This window comes from Scyliorhinus torazame, chromosome 3, assembly GCF_047496885.1.
Source record: "Scyliorhinus torazame isolate Kashiwa2021f chromosome 3, sScyTor2.1, whole genome shotgun sequence".
NCBI lineage: Eukaryota > Metazoa > Chordata > Chondrichthyes > Carcharhiniformes > Scyliorhinidae > Scyliorhinus > Scyliorhinus torazame.
Window position 1 is genome coordinate 44,373,836 of NC_092709.1, and position 20,218 is coordinate 44,394,053.

A 20,218-nucleotide genomic window follows, 5' to 3' on the forward strand; every position below is an offset into this window, starting at 1 on the left:
ACCGTGTTGCCCTGAAGTCTTCCTTTATTGATCGTTATTGCCCAGGCTTTGACTTGGGTCTCTGCTTAAAAGTTTGACTGTAAACTAGTGGACCAATATAGCTAGGCAATGGAACAAGTTGACTACCATTGACACACCATGGTTCAGAAGAGAATTTTCACTTGTCCCTTGCTGCAGTCAGTGGCTCTGGTTGTAAAGCTTAAGGCTAATAAGCTTCCATTCTTTATTGCAAATCGTTGAATCAAGATTGGCTATTTGAATGTAATAAAGTAATGGGTTCTTCATGTTCATAGAACTCAGTATGGAACTGTGAAATCAAATGTTCTCCTATGCATACAATTAGAGGAATCCAGAAAGTTCTTGAATGCCAATAAAGGCTATGTGTCTACACATCGAGAATAATCTAATACTTGTCAAAATATTTAGGATGGTGCTTGCTTTATGGAAAGTGAAGGATCATGTGCATCACAATCAAGCAAGGGAGAAAACCATGAATGACGTAAATCACACAACTGTAGAGCACATAGAAGAGGGAGATCTGTGGTTATTAATATATATCCAAGAATGAACCCTTGGGAAACCCCTCTGTATACCTTTCTTTTGTCTGAGGGGGAAGAACAGAGAGGAGGAATGTCAGTGTTGATTAAAGAGAATATAATAGTGCTGGGAAGAGAAGATTCCTTGGAGGGGTCAAGGAGGGAATGATACCTCTATTAGAGGTATTACATAACCGGATGTATTTGTTGCAAGGTTTAGAGGAATGAATTTGCAAGGAAACAATTGCAAGTGTACAAACTAGAGTGGTGTTAATGAGAAATTTCAATTTTTAATCATGTAGATTTAAATAGAAATAGCGTAAAGGGCACGTTTGGGGGGGGGGGGGTGGAAAGGGGGGAGAGAGAGTTTCTGAAATGCATTCAAGAACATTTCCTTGATGTGTATGTTTCTGGTCTAATGAGAAAGGCATTACTGGTTCTGGGGAATTAGGTGGGTCAAATGCTCCCTAGATAAGAGATAGAGAGTAAGATGAAGCAAAAAAAGGGTATATGCGCAAGCTGTCGGGTTGATAATTCAAGTGAGAGCCAGGATGAATATAGAAAGATCAGATGGGGAATGATAAAGGAAATCTGAGATCGAGTATGAGAAGAGACTATGAATCCAAAAGTAGAGTAATGGCATATAAATAGTAAAAGGCTACTGGAGGAATGATGGGGCCAATTAGTTAATTAATTAATTTAAACCATCTTTATTGTCACAAGTAGGCTTACATTAACACTGTGATGAAGTTGTTGCGAAAAGCCCCTAGTCGCCACATTCCGGCGCCTGTTTGACTATGGAGGGAGAATTCAGAATGTCCAAATTACCTAATGACCCGTCTCTCGGGACTTGTGGGAGGAAACCGGAGCACCCGGAGGAAACCCACGCAGACACTGGGAGAATGTGCAGGCTCCGCACAGACAGTGGCCCAAGCCGGGAATCGAACCTCAGACCCTGGCACTGTGCTACCGTGCCGCCCCCTATAGGACCCCAAATGGAGGTCACGGGCACAGCTGAGGATTAATCATCAAAGGGCAGCAGAGATTTGTTCAAGACAAATAATATTCAACTAACTTAATTATGTTACAGCTTTAAATGACTTGTAATCCTCTACTGCAAGATCCCTGCCATCTTCTAAACTCATTCAGCCTTAATTTCCGAGGAACATGTGGCTTCTTATTTACCATATCAAGCTCATTACCTCACGTACATCTGTATTCAATTGGTGTACCTTTTGTGCAAGTTTGTTGATGTCTTCTATTTTGTTGCAGTCTTCATATTAGTTATACATCGACATTTTGATGTTATCCATGCATTTTGAAATTGTACTTCTAGTTCCTTAGTCCATATTATTTATATGATTGGTGAACCACAGACGTCTCAGCGCCAATCCTGTGGAATGCCACTTCCATCCTCTTGATTTGTAAAATGATATTGATTACATTTGTGCTACTTTTCATACACTTCAGCATTAGGAAGATGTTTCTATTAAGTGCTGTATTCTGGTATGTTGGCTTATTAACGTATGTTGTAAGAACAGCTTAGTGAAATTGTGGGGCTTGTCATTTCATAGTTTGATATTTGTGCATAATTAGATGTGCAGATTTGGAAATTAGTTTTATTTAAGTGGTGGTTATGCATTTTCGAAGTTGACTCAACAAAAAAGTGTTTTACCGTTAGTGCTGTATGATTTTGAGTGTACAGAAAAGAACCGATGTGGTTAATATCACATCTGGTCAAACAACAATTACTCCAATTCATATAAAGCCTTTAATGAAATAAAATGTGTCCAGCTGCTTATCAAAGTTTTGACACTGAGCCACTTGCGATATTAGGGCAGATGACCAAAGTTTTAAGGGACGGCTGAAAGCAGGATAGAAAGGCAGAGATGCCTCCATCCCCACCACAGCTATTTGTTGTTGCTGCCTTCATCCATGCCTTTCCCATCTTTAGAGTCAGCTATTCAAGTACTCTTCTGGCTGGCCACCCATCCTCTATACCCTAAAGTTCAATCTGTGCAAAATTATCATGTCTTAACCCTTGCCAAATGCCTGCTCAACTATGGCTCTTGTCATCACTGACCTATAATGGAACTCAGTTTCCCCAGTGTCTATAATTTAAGTTCTTGTCCTCGTGTTTCGATCTCTTACAATCTGTTACCTTCTCCAGCTCCACAACTGTCCACTTACGGTCCCTACCCCACCACCTGCTGAGCTGCATTCCTCTTGACTCAAGCCTTTTAAGCATCTCCTCCTCTCCCCACCACTGGTTTCTGTGCTGTGGGTTCACAATCCTTTTCTCAAGTCTTTTGCTTATTCAGTGGCTTTTGTTTAAAAATCCATCAAATCCTCCTAATATCTCCTCCTTTGGTTTTAATATCCACATTTTTGTTTTCTTCACTTTGGGGTTTATTTCTGTGCAAAAGGTGCTTTATAAATGCAAGTTATTGTGATTTTTGAGAAGAAACTTAATGTAGGATCTTTGTTTTCAGCCATTTGATTATATTTTTTATGCTAGTTAATCTCCTGTAGCATTTCAGGAAGTCAACAGCAAGAGTAGTCTTCAGCTGAAATGGAGTTAGAAATTGAGAGATAATTGAACCAAGGTACCCTATGTAATTCATACATCTATCCTACTATTTACATAATACCTGGCTCTTTAGATTCATTCAGCGTTAATTTTGTAGGGGGTGTAAGGTGCAAAACTGAGGCACTGCAGCATCATTACATGGGTTGTCCATTATAAGTAAAGCTATAGGAAATTATGGTGTGACGGGAAATAATTTCAAATGTAAAATATGTAATGTACTAGCAAACAATGTTCCCGCTAAGGGATAAGATCAATGAGCTGATGGCACAAATAGAGACAAATGGGTATGATTTGGTGGGGATCACTGAAACATGGTTGCAGGAGGACCGGGTCTGGGAGTTATATTTCCAAGGGCACTCAGTATTCCGAAAGGATAGACAGGATGGAATAGGAGATGGAGTTGCTTTATTGGTTAAAGATGACATCAAGACGATATTAAGAAATGATATTGGCACTCGGGGCCAAAATGTTGAATCGATATGGGTGGAAATAAAAAACAAGGAGGAAAACTCCATCGTAGGAGTAATTTACCGGCCCCCGAGCAATACTGCCCAAGTGGGGCACAGCAGAAACCAAGAAATAATGAGAGCTTGTGAGAAGGACACAACGGTAATCATGTGTTTTTTAAATAACTTTACAATACCAATTATTTTTTTCCCAATTTATGGGCAGTCTAGCACAGCCCATCCACCTACCCTGCACATCTTTTGAGTTGTGGGGGTGAGACCCACGCAGGCATGGGGAGAATGGCCGGGATCGAAACTGGGACCTCGGCGCCGTGAGGCAGCAGTGCTAAGCACTAGGCCACCATGCCGCCCAATCATATGTTTTAACCTGCATATTGACTGGATTAATCAAATTGGCAAGGGTAGCCTCGAGGGAGATTTCATTGAGTGCATTAGGGATTGTTTCTTAGAGCAATATGTTGTGGAGCTAACCAGGGAGTGGCTATTTTAGATTTAGTATTATGTAATGAAGAAGGGTTGATAAATTGTCTTATCGTTAAGGATCCTCTTGGAAGGAGTGATCACAGCATGCTCGTCTTTTAAATTCAGATTGAGAGAGAGAGGACGAGAGCCATAAGTCTCCGGGACCTGAATACCTGCACTTTAGGATATTTAATGAGGTCACAGCAGTGATAGTGGATGCATTGGTTATGATATTTCAAACATCCCTGGATTCTGGAGCGGTCTTGGTGGATTGGAATCATGCTAATGCAGACATTTTCAAACCCAGGGTCCCAGCTCGCGGGCGGGTGTAAGCAGGGTTGCGGACTATGTGTTGCTGCGTTTACAACCGTGGGTCCAGGCGCCACGGCATTCCTGATTGCGCAAAATAATGCCCAGTGGCACGACCGGCAATTAAAAATGCAGACCACGACGTGCTTTCAGAATTCTGAACGTTCCCGCATCCGTGGCGCCTCAGCAGTACGCAGGAAGCACGCCTCCTGACATCAGCACGTGGGCCCAGGATCAGATGATTTGTTTTAAGTCGCTGGAGTCTTCCTGCCTGGAGCGGTGCAAGAGATCAGGTCACATCAGCTGACATCACGTGTTCAGGACGCGAGGCAGATTCCTTCATTTTGCAGCTGCCAGCAGTGCTGGTGTGAACTCCAGGGCCTCTGGTGAACAACCCATGAAGAAAAAGCTGAAAACAGAACAAGGCAGCATAAAGATGATTACTTGAGGTGGAGGTTTATTAACTGTGCCAATGTAAATGAGGATTCAAAGTTCAGGTGTGTTAAATGCAGGGAAGCACTGGCAAATGAAAGTTTAAAACACAAAACTTTAAAGGCATTTAAAGTCTCAACATGGGGAGTTCGAGGATAACTCTCTTGGTTCAGTCCTCGGACTGCAACTGTTTACAATCCTATATAAATGATCTGCAAGCAGGGAGAGTGTAACATAGCAAAATTTGCAGATGATACTAAAATATGTGGGAAAGCAAGCAGTGAAGAGGACATACAGATTTTACAGATGGATATATATAAGCTAGGAGAAGGAGCCAAAACTTGGCAGATGGTGTTTAATGTGGTTAAATGTGAGGTTATCTATTTTGGCCAAAAAAAATAGGCATATTATTATTTAAGTGGAAAGCAGATACAAAATGCGTCTGGGCAGAGGGATCTGGGTGTCTTTGTTGACCAATCACAAAGTATGTATGCAGGTACAAATTGTACTAAGAAAGGCAAATGGAATGTTAACATTTATTGCAAAAGGATTGGAGTATAGAAGTAGAGAATTATCGTTGCACTTGTCTCGCGTATTGGTGAGACCACATCTGAAGTATTGTATCCAGTTTTGAACTCCTTATTTGAGGAAGCATGTTGTGGCATTGGAGGCAGTTCAGAGGAGGTTCATTAGATTGATTCCGGGGATGAAGGATGTATGAGAAGAGATTAAACAGTTGAGGCTTATACTCGCTGGAGTTTAGAAGGATGAGAGGGGATCTGATCGAGGTATATAAAATTCTAAAAGGGATTGATAAAGTAAATGTAGACCAAATGTTCCCCATGGTGGGGCAATCTAGAACAAGAGGTCACAGATATAGGTTGAGAGGTGGTAGATTTAAAACTGAGATGAGGAGGCACTACGTCTCGCAGAGGGTGGTGAATTTGTGGAACTTGCTGCCCCATAGTGCGGTGGAGTCTGAATGGTTTCAAGAGGGAGATACATATATACCTATAAAAACAGGTTAAAGGGATATGGGGAACAGGTAGGGAGGTAGCTTTGAGACCAGGAAGAGATCAGCCATGGTCTGATTGGTGGAGCAGGCTGGATGGGCTGAAATGCCTACTGCTCCTAATTCCTATGTTCCTAAGCCTTATGGCCGTACAGCAACCCAAAAGTTCCCACACAAGCCACACGCAAGTTGACCCCGTTGGGTTACATGACCGCACAATTTTAGAAGGCCACATATTCAAATGAATTTACCATGCACAACAAAATTTAAAATGGAGGGTACATTGCTAGTAGATGTCCCATGCCATTAGGTGATTGCGATTTTCATAAAAACAGTGATCTAAATGGCAGTGGGATAATCATGGACACTTAATTAACATCATTCGGAATGGACCTAGGATTCTTCAATAGTGGGATTGCAGGGTTTTCGAAGTCCTGAAGTTTTCCCAGAATCTGGGTCATGCCTTGGGGTCTGGCCACATTGGAGTAGAGGTTGATAAGAAACAAATGCAGGTGCGAGGATCACTGGGGGAAGGATATAGGAGTATTGGGAAGGTGCAGTCTAGAAGTTTGAGAGTTCCAAGAGTGAATTGGGGATGAGTGGGTGGTGAGGAAGCTCAAGGAACAAAACACTTGAGTTGCAGCGAGATTAGGAAATGGATCTTGGAGCATTGAGCTTGCTACTGAGATATGACATCGGCAGCACAAACTCAGCAGTAGTTTTGGGGCATGGATCAAAGGAATGGGAGCTAAAGTACTGCTGGCACAATTAGAACCATTGAGATGGTGGCATCAAATACTACTTTCCTTCATTGGTCAGCTTATATTATTCTTGCCTTAACCCAGGCATTTTCTGCTGGTTAAACTTAATGGATGGGAAATATAGTGCTTTTTCTTATGTACAGTTAGGTTGTGTTTTTGGACTTGTGCACCAGTTTATTTGGCCTTTTGAGAGAAGCAAAGAATTTTTAATAAACTGATTCAGTTGTTGAATAGGATTGAGTTATGGGTTGCTGCACTGATTACATTTCAGAAAATTCTGAAAGCTGTGCATACCTTGTCTTCACTTATATTTGGTAAGTGTTCACAAGTGTTTAGAACATACAGTGCAGAAGGAGGCCATTCGGCCCATCGAGTCTGCACTGACCCACTTAAGTCCTCGCTTCCACCCTAACCCAATAACCCCTCCTAACCTTTTTGGATACTAAGGGCAATTTATCATGGCCAATCCACTTAACCTGCACGTCTTTGGACTGTGGGAGGAAACCAGAGCACTCTGAGGAAACCCATCGCAGACACTGAGAACGTGCAGACTCCGCACAGACGGTGACCCAACGGGGAATCAAACCTGGGACCCTGGAGCTGTGAAGCCACAGTGCTATCCACTTGTGCTACTGTGCTGCCCTAGTTTGTTTTGTTAAAATTTAATTCCAGACGAAGACCTGGGTTTTGTGTGAGGTCAAGGAGTTCAAAAATATAATGTGAGAAGTGTAATATGAATGTATGCCTGTAAAGAATGAGGTATTGCAAGAACTGGTGGTGATTGAATTTTAAGGACCAAATGAAGCATGAACACTTCTGCTTTAAATTCTTACAAATAAAAACATTATGCTTCACAACGTACTTGGGGTGGGGTGGGACAGGGAGGAGTTGATTTTTTAATTGCTGTTCCAAAGCATGCTTAATTAAATGTATCTTTAAGCAAAGGATTTACTAAATACATTTTTTTAATACATAGGCTTCTCCAGATAAAATTGATTATGAATATAGTGAACTGCTGCTATACCAGAATCAAGTGCTGCGGGAAGGAGGGATGTATAAAGAGGCTCTGGAGCATCTTGACAATCATGAGAAACAAATTTGTGACAAATTGGCTGTGGAGGAGTGCCAAGGTAGAGGAACTTTATTTGTTACAACTTGTTGGAACACAGTCCCATTCTGTCATTTTATGTGTTGGGAGAAAATAACCAGTACTATTTAAATTGGCAAATTTGGTTCAAGATTAATACTAAATAACTTGTTTTCTAAATTGCTTTTTGTTTGTGCTTTGGAAGAATTAGGGTATACTATAGGGAAGGGTTTTCAAAACATTTTGAACTGAGGAACCCCAGTGACTGACAAAGAGCATTGGGGAACCCAAACCATTCTCTCAATGTTGGCGCTCCTTTTTTTTAAAACCTGGAAATAGGTGCGAACAAAGAATCAAATGTAAACAAGTCTTTTCTGGCTAGATCTATACATATATTAATCTGTTAATAATTAAACAGTTCACAATTTGAAATATATGTCTGTGTTATTGTTAATGGGAGGAATGATGCTGGAAAGCTGATTCTAATAGAGACACATACACCTCTCTCTCACCCCCACAAACGCACACACACGCATCTGTCTCACATTCACATAACGCTCACACCTCTCATTCACACACACGCAGGTCTCTCTCTCTCTCAGACACACATTCCCCTCTCATGCTAACCTTCCTCAATGCCCTTGCCCCGCTCCTCGCGCCCTTGCCCCGCTCCTCGCGCCCTTGCCCCGCTCCTCGCGCCCTTGCCCCGCTCCTCGCGCCCTTGCCCCGCTCCTCGCGCCCTTGCCCCGCTCCTCGCGCCCTTGCCCCCGCTCCTCGCGCCCTTGCCCCGCTCCTCGCGCCCTTGCCCCGCTCCTCGCGCCCTTGCCCCGCTCCTCGCGCCCTTGCCCCGCTCCTCGCGCCCTTGCCCCGCTCCTCGCGCCCTTGCCTCGCGCCCTTGCCCCGCTCCTCGCGCCCTTGCCCCCCTCCTCGCGCCCTTGCCCCCCTCCTCGCGCCTTGCCCCCCTCCTCGCGCCCTTGCCCCCCTCCTCGCGCCCTTGCCCCCCTCCTCGCGCCCTTGCCCCCCTCCTCGCGCCCTTGCCCCCCTCCTCGCGCCCTTGCCCCCCTCCTCGCGCCCTTGCCCCCCTCCTCGCGCCCTTGCCCCCCTCCTCGCGCCCTTGCCCCCCTCCTCGCGCCCTTGCCCCCCTCCTCGCGCCCTTGCCCCCCTCCTCGCGCCCTTGCCCCCCTCCTCGCGCCCTTGCCCCCCTCCTCGCGCCCTTGCCCCCCTCCTCGCGCCCTTGCCCCCCTCCTCGCGCCCTTGCCCCCCTCCTCGCGCCCTTGCCCCCCTCCTCGCGCCCTTGCCCCCCTCCTCGCGCCCTTGCCCCCCTCCTCGCGCCCTTGCCCCCCTCCTCGCGCCCTTGCCCCCCTCCTCGCGCCCTTGCCCCCCTCCTCGCGCCCTTGCCCCCCTCCTCGCGCCCTTGCCCCCCTCCTCGCGCCCTTGCCCCCCTCCTCGCGCCCTTGCCCCCCTCCTCGCGCCCTTGCCCCCCTCCTCGCGCCCTTGCCCCCCTCCTCGCGCCCTTGCCCCCCTCCTCGCGCCCTTGCCCCCCTCCTCGCGCCCTTGCCCCCCTCCTCGCGCCCTTGCCCCCCTCCTCGCGCCCTTGCCCCCCTCCTCGCGCCCTTGCCCCCCTCCTCGCGCCCTTGCCCCCCTCCTCGCGCCCTTGCCCCCCTCCTCGCGCCCTTGCCCCCCTCCTCGCGCCCTTGCCCCCCTCCTCGCGCCCTTGCCCCCCTCCTCGCGCCCTTGCCCCCCTCCTCGCGCCCTTGCCCCCCTCCTCGCGCCCTTGCCCCCCTCCTCGCGCCCTTGCCCCCCTCCTCGCGCCCTTGCCCCCCTCCTCGCGCCCTTGCCCCCCTCCTCGCGCCCTTGCCCCCCTCCTCGCGCCCTTGCCCCCCTCCTCGCGCCCTTGCCCCCCTCCTCGCGCCCTTGCCCCGCTCCTCGCGCCCTTGCCCCCCTCCTCGCGCCCTTGCCCCGCTCCTCGCGCCCTTGCCCCCCTCCTCGCGCCCTTGCCCCCCTCCTCGCGCCCTTGCCCCCCTCCTCGCGCCCTTGCCCCGCTCCTCGCGCCCTTGCCCCGCTCCTCGCGCCCTTGCCCCGCTCCTCGCGCCCTTGCCCCGCTCCTCGCGCCCTTGCCCCCCTCCTCGCGCCCTTGCCCCCCTCCTCGCGCCCTTGCCCCCCTCCTCGCGCCCTTGCCCCCTCCTCGCGCCCTTGCCCCCTCCTCGCGCCCTTGCCCCCCTCCTCGCGCCCTTGCCCCCTCCTCGCGCCCTTGCCCCCTCCTCGCGCCCTTGCCCCCCTCCTCGCGCCCTTGCCCCCCTCCTCGCGCCCTTGCCCCCCTCCTCGCGCCCTTGCCCCCCTCCTCGCGCCCTTGCCCCCCTCCTCGCGCCCTTGCCCCCCTCCTCGCGCCCTTGCCCCCCTCCTCGCGCCCTTGCCCCCCTCCTCGCGCCCTTGCCCCCCTCCTCGCGCCCTTGCCCCCCTCAAACTGGCATTTACCGGTCACAAAGAACAAAGAAATGTACAGCACAGGAACCGGCCCTTTGGCCCTCCAAGCCTGTGCCGACCATGCTGCCCGGCTAATCTACAATCTTCTACACTTCCTGGGTCCGTATCCCTCTATTCCCATCCTATTCATGTATTTGTCAAGATGCCCCTTAAATGTCACTATCGTCCCTGCTTCCACCACCTCCTCCGGTAGCGAGTTCCAGGCACCCACTACCCTCTGTGTAAAAAAACTTGCCTCGTACATCTACTCTAAACCTTGCCCCTCTCACCGTAAACCTATGCCCCCTAGTAATTGAGCCCTCTACCCCGGGGAAAAGCCTCTGACTATCCACTCTGTCTATGCCCCTCATAATTTTGTAGACCTCTATCAGGTCGCCCCTCAACCTCCTTCGTTCCAGTGAGAACAAACCGAGTTTATTCAACCGCTCCTCATAGCTAATGCCCTCCATACCAGGCACCATTCTGGTAAATCTCTTCTGCACCCTCTCTAAAGCCTCCACATCCTTCTGGTAGTGTGGCGACCAGAATTGAACACTATACTCCAAGTGTGGCCTAACTAAGGTTCTATACAGCTGCAACATGACTTGCCAATTCTTATACTCAATGCCCCGGCCAATGAAGGCAAGCATGCCGTATGCCTTCTTGACTACCTTCTCCACCTGTGTTGCCCCTTTCAGTGACCTGTGGACCTGTACTCCTAGATCTCTTTGACTTTCAATACTCTTGAGGGTTCTACCATTCACTGTATATTCCCTACCTGCATTGGACCTTCCAAAATGCATGACCTCACATTTGTCCGGATTAAACTCCATCTGCCATCTCTCCGCCCAAGTCTCCAAACAATCTAAATCCTGCTGTATCCTCTGACAGTCCTCATCGCTATCCGCAATTCCACCAACCTTTGTGTCGTCTGCAAACTTACTAATCAGACCAGTTACATTTTCCTCCAAATCATTTATATATACTACAAACAGCAAAGGTCCCAGCAATGATCCCTGTGGAACACCACTGGTCACAGCCCTCCAATTAGAAAAGCATCCTTCCATTGCTACTCTCTGCCTTCGATGACTTAGCCAGTTCTGTACCCACCTTGCCAGCTCACCCCTGATCCTGTGTGACTTCACCTTTTGTACTAGTCTACCATGAAGGACCTTGTCAAAGGCCTTACTGAAGTCCATATAGACAACATCCACTGCCCTACCTGCATCAATCATCTTAGTGACCTCCTCGAAAAATTCTATCAAGTTAGTGAGACACGACCTCCCCTTCACAAAACCTTGCTGCCTCTCACCAATACGTCCATTTGCTTCCAAATGGGAGTAGATCCTGTCTCGAAGAATTCTCTCCAGTAATTTCCCTACCACTGAAGTAAGGCTCACCGGCCTGTAGTTCCCTGGATTATCCTTGCTACCCTTCTTAAACAGAGGAACAACATTGGCTATTCTGCAGTCCTCCGGGACATCACCTGAAGACAGTGAGGATCCAAAGATTTCTGTCAAGGCCTCAGCAATTTCCTCTCCAGCCTCCTTCAGTATTCTGGGGTAGATCCCATCAGGCCCTGGGGACTTATCTACCGTAATATTTTTTAAGACACCCAACACCTCGTCTTTTTGGATCTCAATGTGACCCAGGCTATCTACACACCCTTCTCCAGACTCAACATCTACCAATTTCTTCTCTTTGGTGAATACTGATGCAAAGTATTCATTTAGTACCTCGCCCATTTCCTCTGGCTCCACATATAGAATCCCTTGCCTATCCTTCAGTGGGCCAACCCTTTCCCTGGCTACCCTCTTGCTTTTTATGTATGTGTAAAAAGCCTTGGGATTTTCCTTAACCCTATTTGCCAATGACTTTTCGTGACCTCTTCTAGCCCTCCTGACTCCTTGCTTAAGTTCCTTCCTACTTTCCTTATATTCCACACAGGCTTCATCTGTTCCCAGCCTTTTAGCCCTGACAAATGCTTCCTTTTTCTTTTTGACGAGGCCTACAATATCTCTCGTTATCCAAGGTTCCCGAAAATTGCCGTATTTATCCTTCCTCCTCACAGGAACATGCCGGTCCTGAATTCCTTTCAACTGACACTTGAAAGCCCTCCCACATGTCAGATGTTGATTTGCCCTCAAACATCCGCCCCCAATCTATGTTCTTCAGTTCCCGCCTAATATTGTTATAATTAGCCTTCCCCCAATTTAGCACATTCATCCTTGGACCACTCTTATCCTTGTCCACCAGCACTTTAAAACTTACTGAATTGTGGTCACTGTTCCCGAAATGCTCCCCTACTGAAACATCTACCACCTGGCCGGGCTCATTCCCCAATACCAGGTCCAGTACCGCCCCTTCCCTAGTTGGAATGTCCACATATTGTTTTAAGAAGCCCTCCTGGATGCTCCTTACAAACTCCGCCCCGTCTAAGCCCCTGGCACTAAGTGTGTCCCAGTCAATATTGGGGAAGTTGAAGTCTCCCATCACCACAACCCTGTTGTTTTTACTCTTTTCCAAAATCTGTCTACCTATCTGCTCCTCTCTCTCCCGCTGGCTGTTGGGAGGCCTGTAGTAAACCCCCAACATTGTGACTGCACCCTTCTTATTCCTGATCTCTACCCATATAGCCTCACTGCCCTCTGAGGTGTCCTCCCGCAGTACAGCTGTGATATTCTCCCTAACCAGTAGCGCAACTCCGCCACCCCTTTTACATCCCCCTCTATCCCGCCTGAAACATCTAAATCCTGGGACGTTTAGCTGCCAATCCTGCCCTTCCCTCAACCAGGTCTCTGTAATGGCAACAACATCATAGTTCCAAGTACTAATCCAAGCTCTAAGTTCATCTGCCTTACCCATAATACTTCTTGCATTAAAACATATGCACTCCTGGCCACCAGACATGCTGTGTTCAGCAACTTCTCCCTGTCTGCTCTGCCTCAGAACCCCACTGTCCCTATTCCCTAGTTCTCCCTCAATGCTCTCACCTTCTGACCTATTGCTCCCGTGCCCACCCCCCTGCCATACTAGTTTAAACCCTCCCATGTGACACGAGCAAACCTCGCGGCCAGGATATTTATGCCTCTCCAGTTTAGATGCAACCCGTCCTTATATAGGTCACACCTGCCCCGGAAGAGCTCCCAGTGGTCCAGATAACGGAAACCCTCCCTCCTACACCAGCTGTTTAGCCACGTGTTCAGCTGCTCTATCTTCCTATTTCTAGCCTCACTGGCACGTGGCACAGGGAGTAATCCCGAGATTACAACCCTAGAGGTCCTGTCTTATCTTTCTGCCTAGCTCCCTGAACTCCTGCTGCAGGACCTCATGCCCCTTCCTGCCTATGTCGTCAGTACCAATATGTACAACAACCTCTGCCTGTTTGCCCTCCCCCTTCAGGATGCCCTACCCGTTCGGAGACATCCTGGACCCTGGCACCAGGGAGGCAACATACCATCCTGGAGTCTCTTTCACGTCCTCAGAAGCGCCTATCTGTGCCCCTGACTATAGAGTCCCCTATTACTATTGCTCATCTGCGCTTTGACCCTCCCTTCTGAACATCAGAGCCAGCCGTGGTGCCACTGCTCTGGCTGCTGCTGTTCTCCCCTAGGCTATTCCCCCCGACAGTATCCAAAGGGGTATACCTGTTCGAGAGGGGGACAACCACCGGGGATTCCTGCACTGACTGCCTGCCCTTTCTGGTGGTCACCCATTTCTCTGCCTGCACCTTGGGTGTGACCACATTTATATAACTGCGATCTATGACGCTTTCCACCACCTGCATGCTCCTAAGTGCATCCAATTGCTGCTCCAACCGAACCATGCGGTCTGTGAGGAGCTCCAGTTGGGTGCACTTTCTGCAGATGAAGCCATCCGGGACGCTGGAAGGCTCCCGGACCTGCCACATCTCAGTCAGAGCACTGCACCCCTCTAACTGACATTGCGTCAATTAATTAAAATTAAAAGTTTAAAAAGATTTTTTATATATATTTTTAAATTATAAAAAAAAAAAGTTACTGTTAACTATCTGTTTCCTAGCACTAGATTTCTAATCTAAATGCGAAAGCTAAATGTAGTACTCTCCGATCTCTGGCTTAGATACCCCTCTAAATTATAATTAAGTAATTATGTTTAATTAGTTACCAATGCTTAATTTTTTTAAATTTAGTGTAGATTCCCAACCAGCCACTCAGGTCACAGCTTTTCTGTGATGTCACTTCAGTTTCCCCCCGACACACACAATTTGAAAAAGGTATAAAAGTAAAAATCACTTACTTACCTTCTTACCTTCTGAGTGTCTTAGATGTTCTCAGGTTCTCTCCCTGACAGAGACTGCTGCTCCTCCTCCGAACGGATCCCGAAACTAGGCCGCGATCTTTTAAAATCTCCACTCTGACTCGCAGCTCCTGCGCTTTTTAAATCTCCCGCGCTTTTTAAATCTCCCGGCTTTCTCTCCTCTCGCGCTGTTTTCAATGTCCCGGCTCTCTTTCCTCTCGCGCTGTTTTCAATGTCCCGGCTCACTCTCCTCTCGCGCTGTTTTCAATGTCCCGACTCTTTCTCCTCTCGCGCTGATTTCGATGTCCCGGCTCTCTTTCCTCCCGCCCTTTTTAAATCTCCCGCGCTTTTTAAATCTCCCGCGCTTTTTAAATCTCCCGGCTTTCTCTCCTCTCGCGCTGTTTTTAATGTCCCGGCTTTCTCTCCTCTCGCGCTGTTTTCAATGTCCCGGCTCACACTCCTCCCGCGCTGTTTTCAATGTCCCGGCTCTTTCTCCTCTCGCGCTGTTTTCCATGTCCCCGATACCTGGTGGCTGCCAGCTTTGCGGGATCCTTCATTGGCCCTTGGGGCTCCGAACATCCCAGTTTGGGAACCCCTGCTTTTTAGAGTCTGCTTTAAGATTTATGAAATAACAGAGAAATTAATCAAGTATAGCCAGCCTTTTCTGTGATTCTAGGTTTCAAATGCACTATTTGTGTTTCTCATGCCATCAAAAAGATTATGGCATTTAATTCAAAAACCCTTGTAACCCAGTGTTAATGAAATCTACAAATTTTGCAAATTACAAGTTCAGAAATTTGGTTCCATATTATTTTTTACTTAGTGATTGTGCACCCAACAGGGACTAAGTGCATTTCTGTTTGTATTTAAAACATGATTACATAGTTCACAAATTGTCTTTGAGTATACAATGCATATTCCAGTAACACATTTGTGGAGCCCATATTGTTCAGAAGTTTTTCAGATTTTTTAAAATATAAATTTACAGTATCCAATTAATTTTTTCCCCCCAATTAAGGGCCAATTTAGCGTGGTCAATCGACCCACCATACCCTTGGTTGTGGGGGTGAGACCATGGAGACACTGGAGAATGTACAAGCTCCACACGGACAGTGACCCAGGGCCGGAATCAAACCCGGTTCCTCTGTGCCATGAGGGAGCAGTGCTAACCACTGCGCCACCATGCCACCCCTGAAGTTTTTCATATTCACATACTTTGGGCAACTGTCCTTCATCCAAAGTTTAACAAATTTAGCTGCCTGTAATTTAAAAAAATTCAACTGATCTGTTCCATTCAATGGTAACTTCGCACTATAACCGTTATGCTGTAAAGTGTGATCTGATCTGAAACAGGAGAATTGATGTTAAAACTGAACAGACTAAAGGAGGCCGCAGAAGTGTACAGACGATTGCTGGAGAGAAACCCTGAAAACTGGGCCTATTATGAAGGATTAGAAAAGGCATTGAGGCCTGGTGAGTTATGCTTGGAATGTGGACATTTCTGTTAAGGTGTCTAATATTGTTAAAACTTAGATTGTGGTCTTTAACTGCCATGCATTTTGATGGGCTTCATACATCCCCAAAACAAATTAAAAGGGCAGTCCACTATCTATATAGATGTGTTGCTGCAAAACACCAACCCCTGGCCCGCAGGCCAAACCTAACCTGTCATGCCCCCCTCTCCTGGCCAGTGGACCTGGTATGTTGGTAAGTGGGGTGGGAGACTCGGTCAAGAGCTGCTCCTTCAATCACAAGCAATTTATCTCCCACATTTGCTGCTGAAGGGTTCAGTACTGAAATGAGGAGAGAAGCAGTGGAGGGGCAATGAACAGTGTGCTACATTCAGCCTGAGGCCTAAACACTGGATGTGGAGAGTCTGGGGAGAAAGATAGGTTTCAAGAAGTGGGAGACAGCAAGAGACTGACTGCTAGGTAATTGCCGGGGGGTGGGGGGAAGAGAGAGAAGAGAGAAACTGCTTGGTAAGGAGTGGTTGAGGACTTTGGGTCTGTACTCGTTGGGAGTTTAGAAGGATGAGGGGGGATCTTATTGAAACTTACAGGATAGTGTGAGCTCAGGATAGAGTGGACATGGAAAGGATGTATCCACTGGTAGAAATACTAGAACCAGAGGGCACAACCTCAGACTGAAGGGACGATCCTTTAAAACAGAAATGAGGAGGAATTGTTTCAGCCAGAGGGTGGTGAACCTGTGCAACTCTTTGCTTAAGAAGGCTGTGGAGGCCAAATCACTGATTGTCTTTAAGACCGAGATGGATAGGTTCTTGATTAATATGGGGATCAGCGGTTGTGGGGAGAAGGCAGAAGAATGGGGATGAGAAAAATATCAGCCATGACTGAATGGCTGAGCAGATTCGATAGGCTTAGTGGCCTAATTATGATCCTATGTCTTATGGTCTTCTAGGTGAGGCTGGGTGGAGACCAGGGAGACGGGCAGGGAGGAAATGTTGAGGGTGGGCCAGGGACATGGCCATTAGATGTGAGAGAGAGTGGAGTCTGTGTCTGGATCACTGAGTCTCTGTTTTCACTTGCCTTCATCCACCCACACAGGGCTTAATGGTGCGTGAGTGGCCACCGTGAGACCGGGAGTGAGCTGGACACTCTCCACCCCACATTCTAATCGTCATCTTTATTATTTGTTTATTGCTTTAAGATTGCTTTAGCTTTTTTTTTTCATGTCTCAACTTTATTTTTTCAAATTCATGTTTAATGTGGCACGTCTTATATTTCCATAATTTGTTCATTGGTCACTTGAGTGAGAATAAAATTGAAATGTGGCCCATTGCATAAACAAGTTGGACAAACCTGTTGTAGAATGATTATGATATGTATTTTCATTCTCTTTTCCTAAAAAGTAAGTTTGGAGTCTCGGCTGGGAAACTATGCTGGTGAGTCAGCACTTCCTTGGACGTGAGGAGGGAGGAGAGAGATTAGACCAGAGTTTGACTTGAGGGAGAGTCCAAGATCAAATTTCTGTTCCACAAATTAATGTAGATGCTTTTATGAAGTTGTAGTGTCAGACCTTAAAATTAAAATAACTCGCAAATTACAGACTTTGTGCGTTCTATAGTCACTTGGTGTGCAGAAGCATATGCATCGGTTTTGTAATTAGGCATGTGCTGTGTTTTGCAGGGCTTCCACTTACTGTAGTAAGATTGGGTATGGTAGTGGAGTGACAATCGTGGCACAAACTTTTTTGAAGACCAATTGACAGTGGAGTGGCATTTTCTATGCCGATGAACAGTTTGTTTGTCTTCCCTGGGAGTTGGAGAGAGGGATTTAGTTTTCAGATCATTTTGGAACTTCAATGATTTCCGGTAAATTGAGTGGAAGAAGAAAGGAAAGGAGATTGACTGGACTTGTTTTGATGGTAAAGACTGCTGCTATATCTCTGTATTGGACTTGAGGAAAATGTGGAAAGCCATGTAAAAGGTGGTGGAAAGAATTGGCTTTTTTTTCTCTACCCTCTTCCCCCATGCTTGGATTAAAAAACATTTTTTTTTTTAGAGTATCCAATCCATTTCTTCCAATTAAGGGGCAATTTAGCATGGCCAATCCACCTACCCTGCACATCTTTGGGTCGTGGGGCCGAAACCCACGCAAACATTGGAGAATGTGCAAACTCCACACGGACAGTGACCCCGGGCCGGGATCGAACCTGGGATCTCGGCACCGTGAGGCAGTAGTGCTAGCCACTGTGCTGCCCCCCAATGCTTAGATATGGTTCCATCAGAAGTGCAGGGCATTATAATCAGGCCTGATTGAGATATGGCTCATGCCCAATGTCTTATGTAAATTTTTGATTGAGCTAGTTAGCAGCCAAATGTAGGAACAGTGGCTGCTAACGTTTCAAGTCTTGTATGACTTGAGTCATCCAGATGACCCCTGTTCTTTGTAATATATATAAATGACTTGGAAGAAAACGTAGCGGGTCTGATTAGCAAGTTTGCGGTTAATACTAAGATTGCAGGAGTTGCGTATAGTGATGAAGATTGTCAGAGAATACAACAGGATATAGATAGGCTGAAAAATTGGACAGAGAAATGGCAGATAGCGTTTAACCCGGACAAATGCGAGGTGATGCATTTTAGTAGATCCAATGCACGTGGGAGCTATAAAATAAATGGCAGAACCATCAGGAGCATAGAGACACAGAGATCTGGGTGTGCAGGTCCACAGATCCTAAATGTGGCAGCACAGATGGAAATGGTGGTAAAGAATGCATATGGCATGCTTGCCTTCATAGGACAGGGTAGCGCGTATCAAAGCTCGAAAATTATGTTACAATTATATAGAACGTTGGTTAGGCCTCATTTGGAATACTGTGTCCAATTCTGGCCACTGCACTACCAGAAGGACATGGAGGCTTTGGAGAGTACAGATGTTGCCTGGTATGGAGGGTATTAGCTGTGTGGAGAGATTGAATAAACTGGGATTGTTCCCCCCAGAGAGACGGAGGCTGAGGAGCTACCTGATAGAAGTGTATAAAATTATTAGAGGTACCGATATGGTGAACAGTTGGAGGCTTTTTCCCAGGGCGGAAATGACAATTACAAGGGGGCACAGTTCAAGGTGAGGGGGAAAGATTTAGTGGTGATGTGTGGGGGAAGATTTTTACACAGCGGGTGATGGTGGCCTGGAATGCACTGCCAAGTGAGGTGGTTGAGGCATATACGTTAGTGACCGTTGAGATTTATCTGGATAGGCACATGAACAGACGGGTATAGAAGGATACAGGAGGTTGGTCTAGATAGGATACGTGATAGGCACAGACGTGGAGGGCCGAAGGGCCTGTTCCTGTGCTGTTTTGTTCTTTGTCCTCTCTCCACAGATGCTGTAAGACCTGCTGAGATTGTCCTGTATTTTGTTTCAGATTTCAGCACCCACACTAATTTGCTTTTATCTTGGGAACAATGGCTCCTTTGTTTTGTTTCCATTTTTACCTCTTGAGCCCAATTGTAGCAACTCCGTTAATCCAACCTGGAATCAGACAGCACTTTTCTGTGTTGTGCAGCTGCTCAGTAGATGATGCTAAACATTGAAGAGTCAACTTTTTAACCTAATTTAATTTGGATCTGTAGAATTAATTTAATCCTGTAACCGGTTTTCTTTTCAAATTCTATCTTTAGTCAATGTGGAGGAAAGACTTGATGTCTATGAAAATGCGTGGACTAAATATCCCAAAGGGCTGGTGCCAAGAAGGCTACCTCTTAACTTCTTATCTGGTTAGTGAAATAATCTTTCCAAAAATTTCTCATTTAACCAATGACGTTTCTCAAAATGGAATTTTTTAAACTGTTGAATGTGGCCATTTTTGTGCCTTATTAGAATTTTCTTGAATGGCATTATTACGTACCTATGTGACTGGATATAGGCTCAACGATAACCTAACTGGTACAGAATTTAAAACTTGTGCTGCTTCAAAAATGTGCTTTTGCTGGAAGATGTGTGTTATAAAAATGAGAATTTAGCTTCCTTTCAGTGGAATAGATGACTGCATATGATGATGACGTGGACGAATAAGCCCTTGAATAGTTTGTGCTTGTATTTTCTCAGAAAGCAATAGCATCCTCTAACTTATTTTGCCCCTGTTCATGTCCTCTGAATAAGGCTGCTGTAACACAGTGATATGGATGAATATGCCCTATTGTTCATTTGTGATTGTGGCCCTTGACTTAGGTGCTGTTTTGTGTGCCTCTGACTTTCTCTTAATGGCTTGCCTGGCTATAAGGCGTTGACCATGTTGGGGATTTAGTGATTTGTTGCTTGCTGGCAAAATAAAAAACTGCTGTTGGGCTGGTTCT

At 46.9% G+C, this 20,218-nt stretch overlaps 1 protein-coding gene across 1 annotated transcript in view; it reads left to right on the plus strand.

The window, feature by feature from the left end:
• Positions 1 to 20,218, plus strand: part of naa15a (N-alpha-acetyltransferase 15, NatA auxiliary subunit a) — a 138,240-nt gene that overhangs the window by 62,142 nt on the left and 55,880 nt on the right. Inside the window, exons 6-8 of the mRNA XM_072495593.1 lie at positions 7,546 to 7,699; positions 15,751 to 15,870; positions 19,544 to 19,639. Of these exons, the coding sequence (XP_072351694.1) occupies positions 7,546 to 7,699; positions 15,751 to 15,870; positions 19,544 to 19,639 (370 nt within the window). The remainder of the gene's footprint in view (positions 1 to 7,545; positions 7,700 to 15,750; positions 15,871 to 19,543; positions 19,640 to 20,218) is intronic.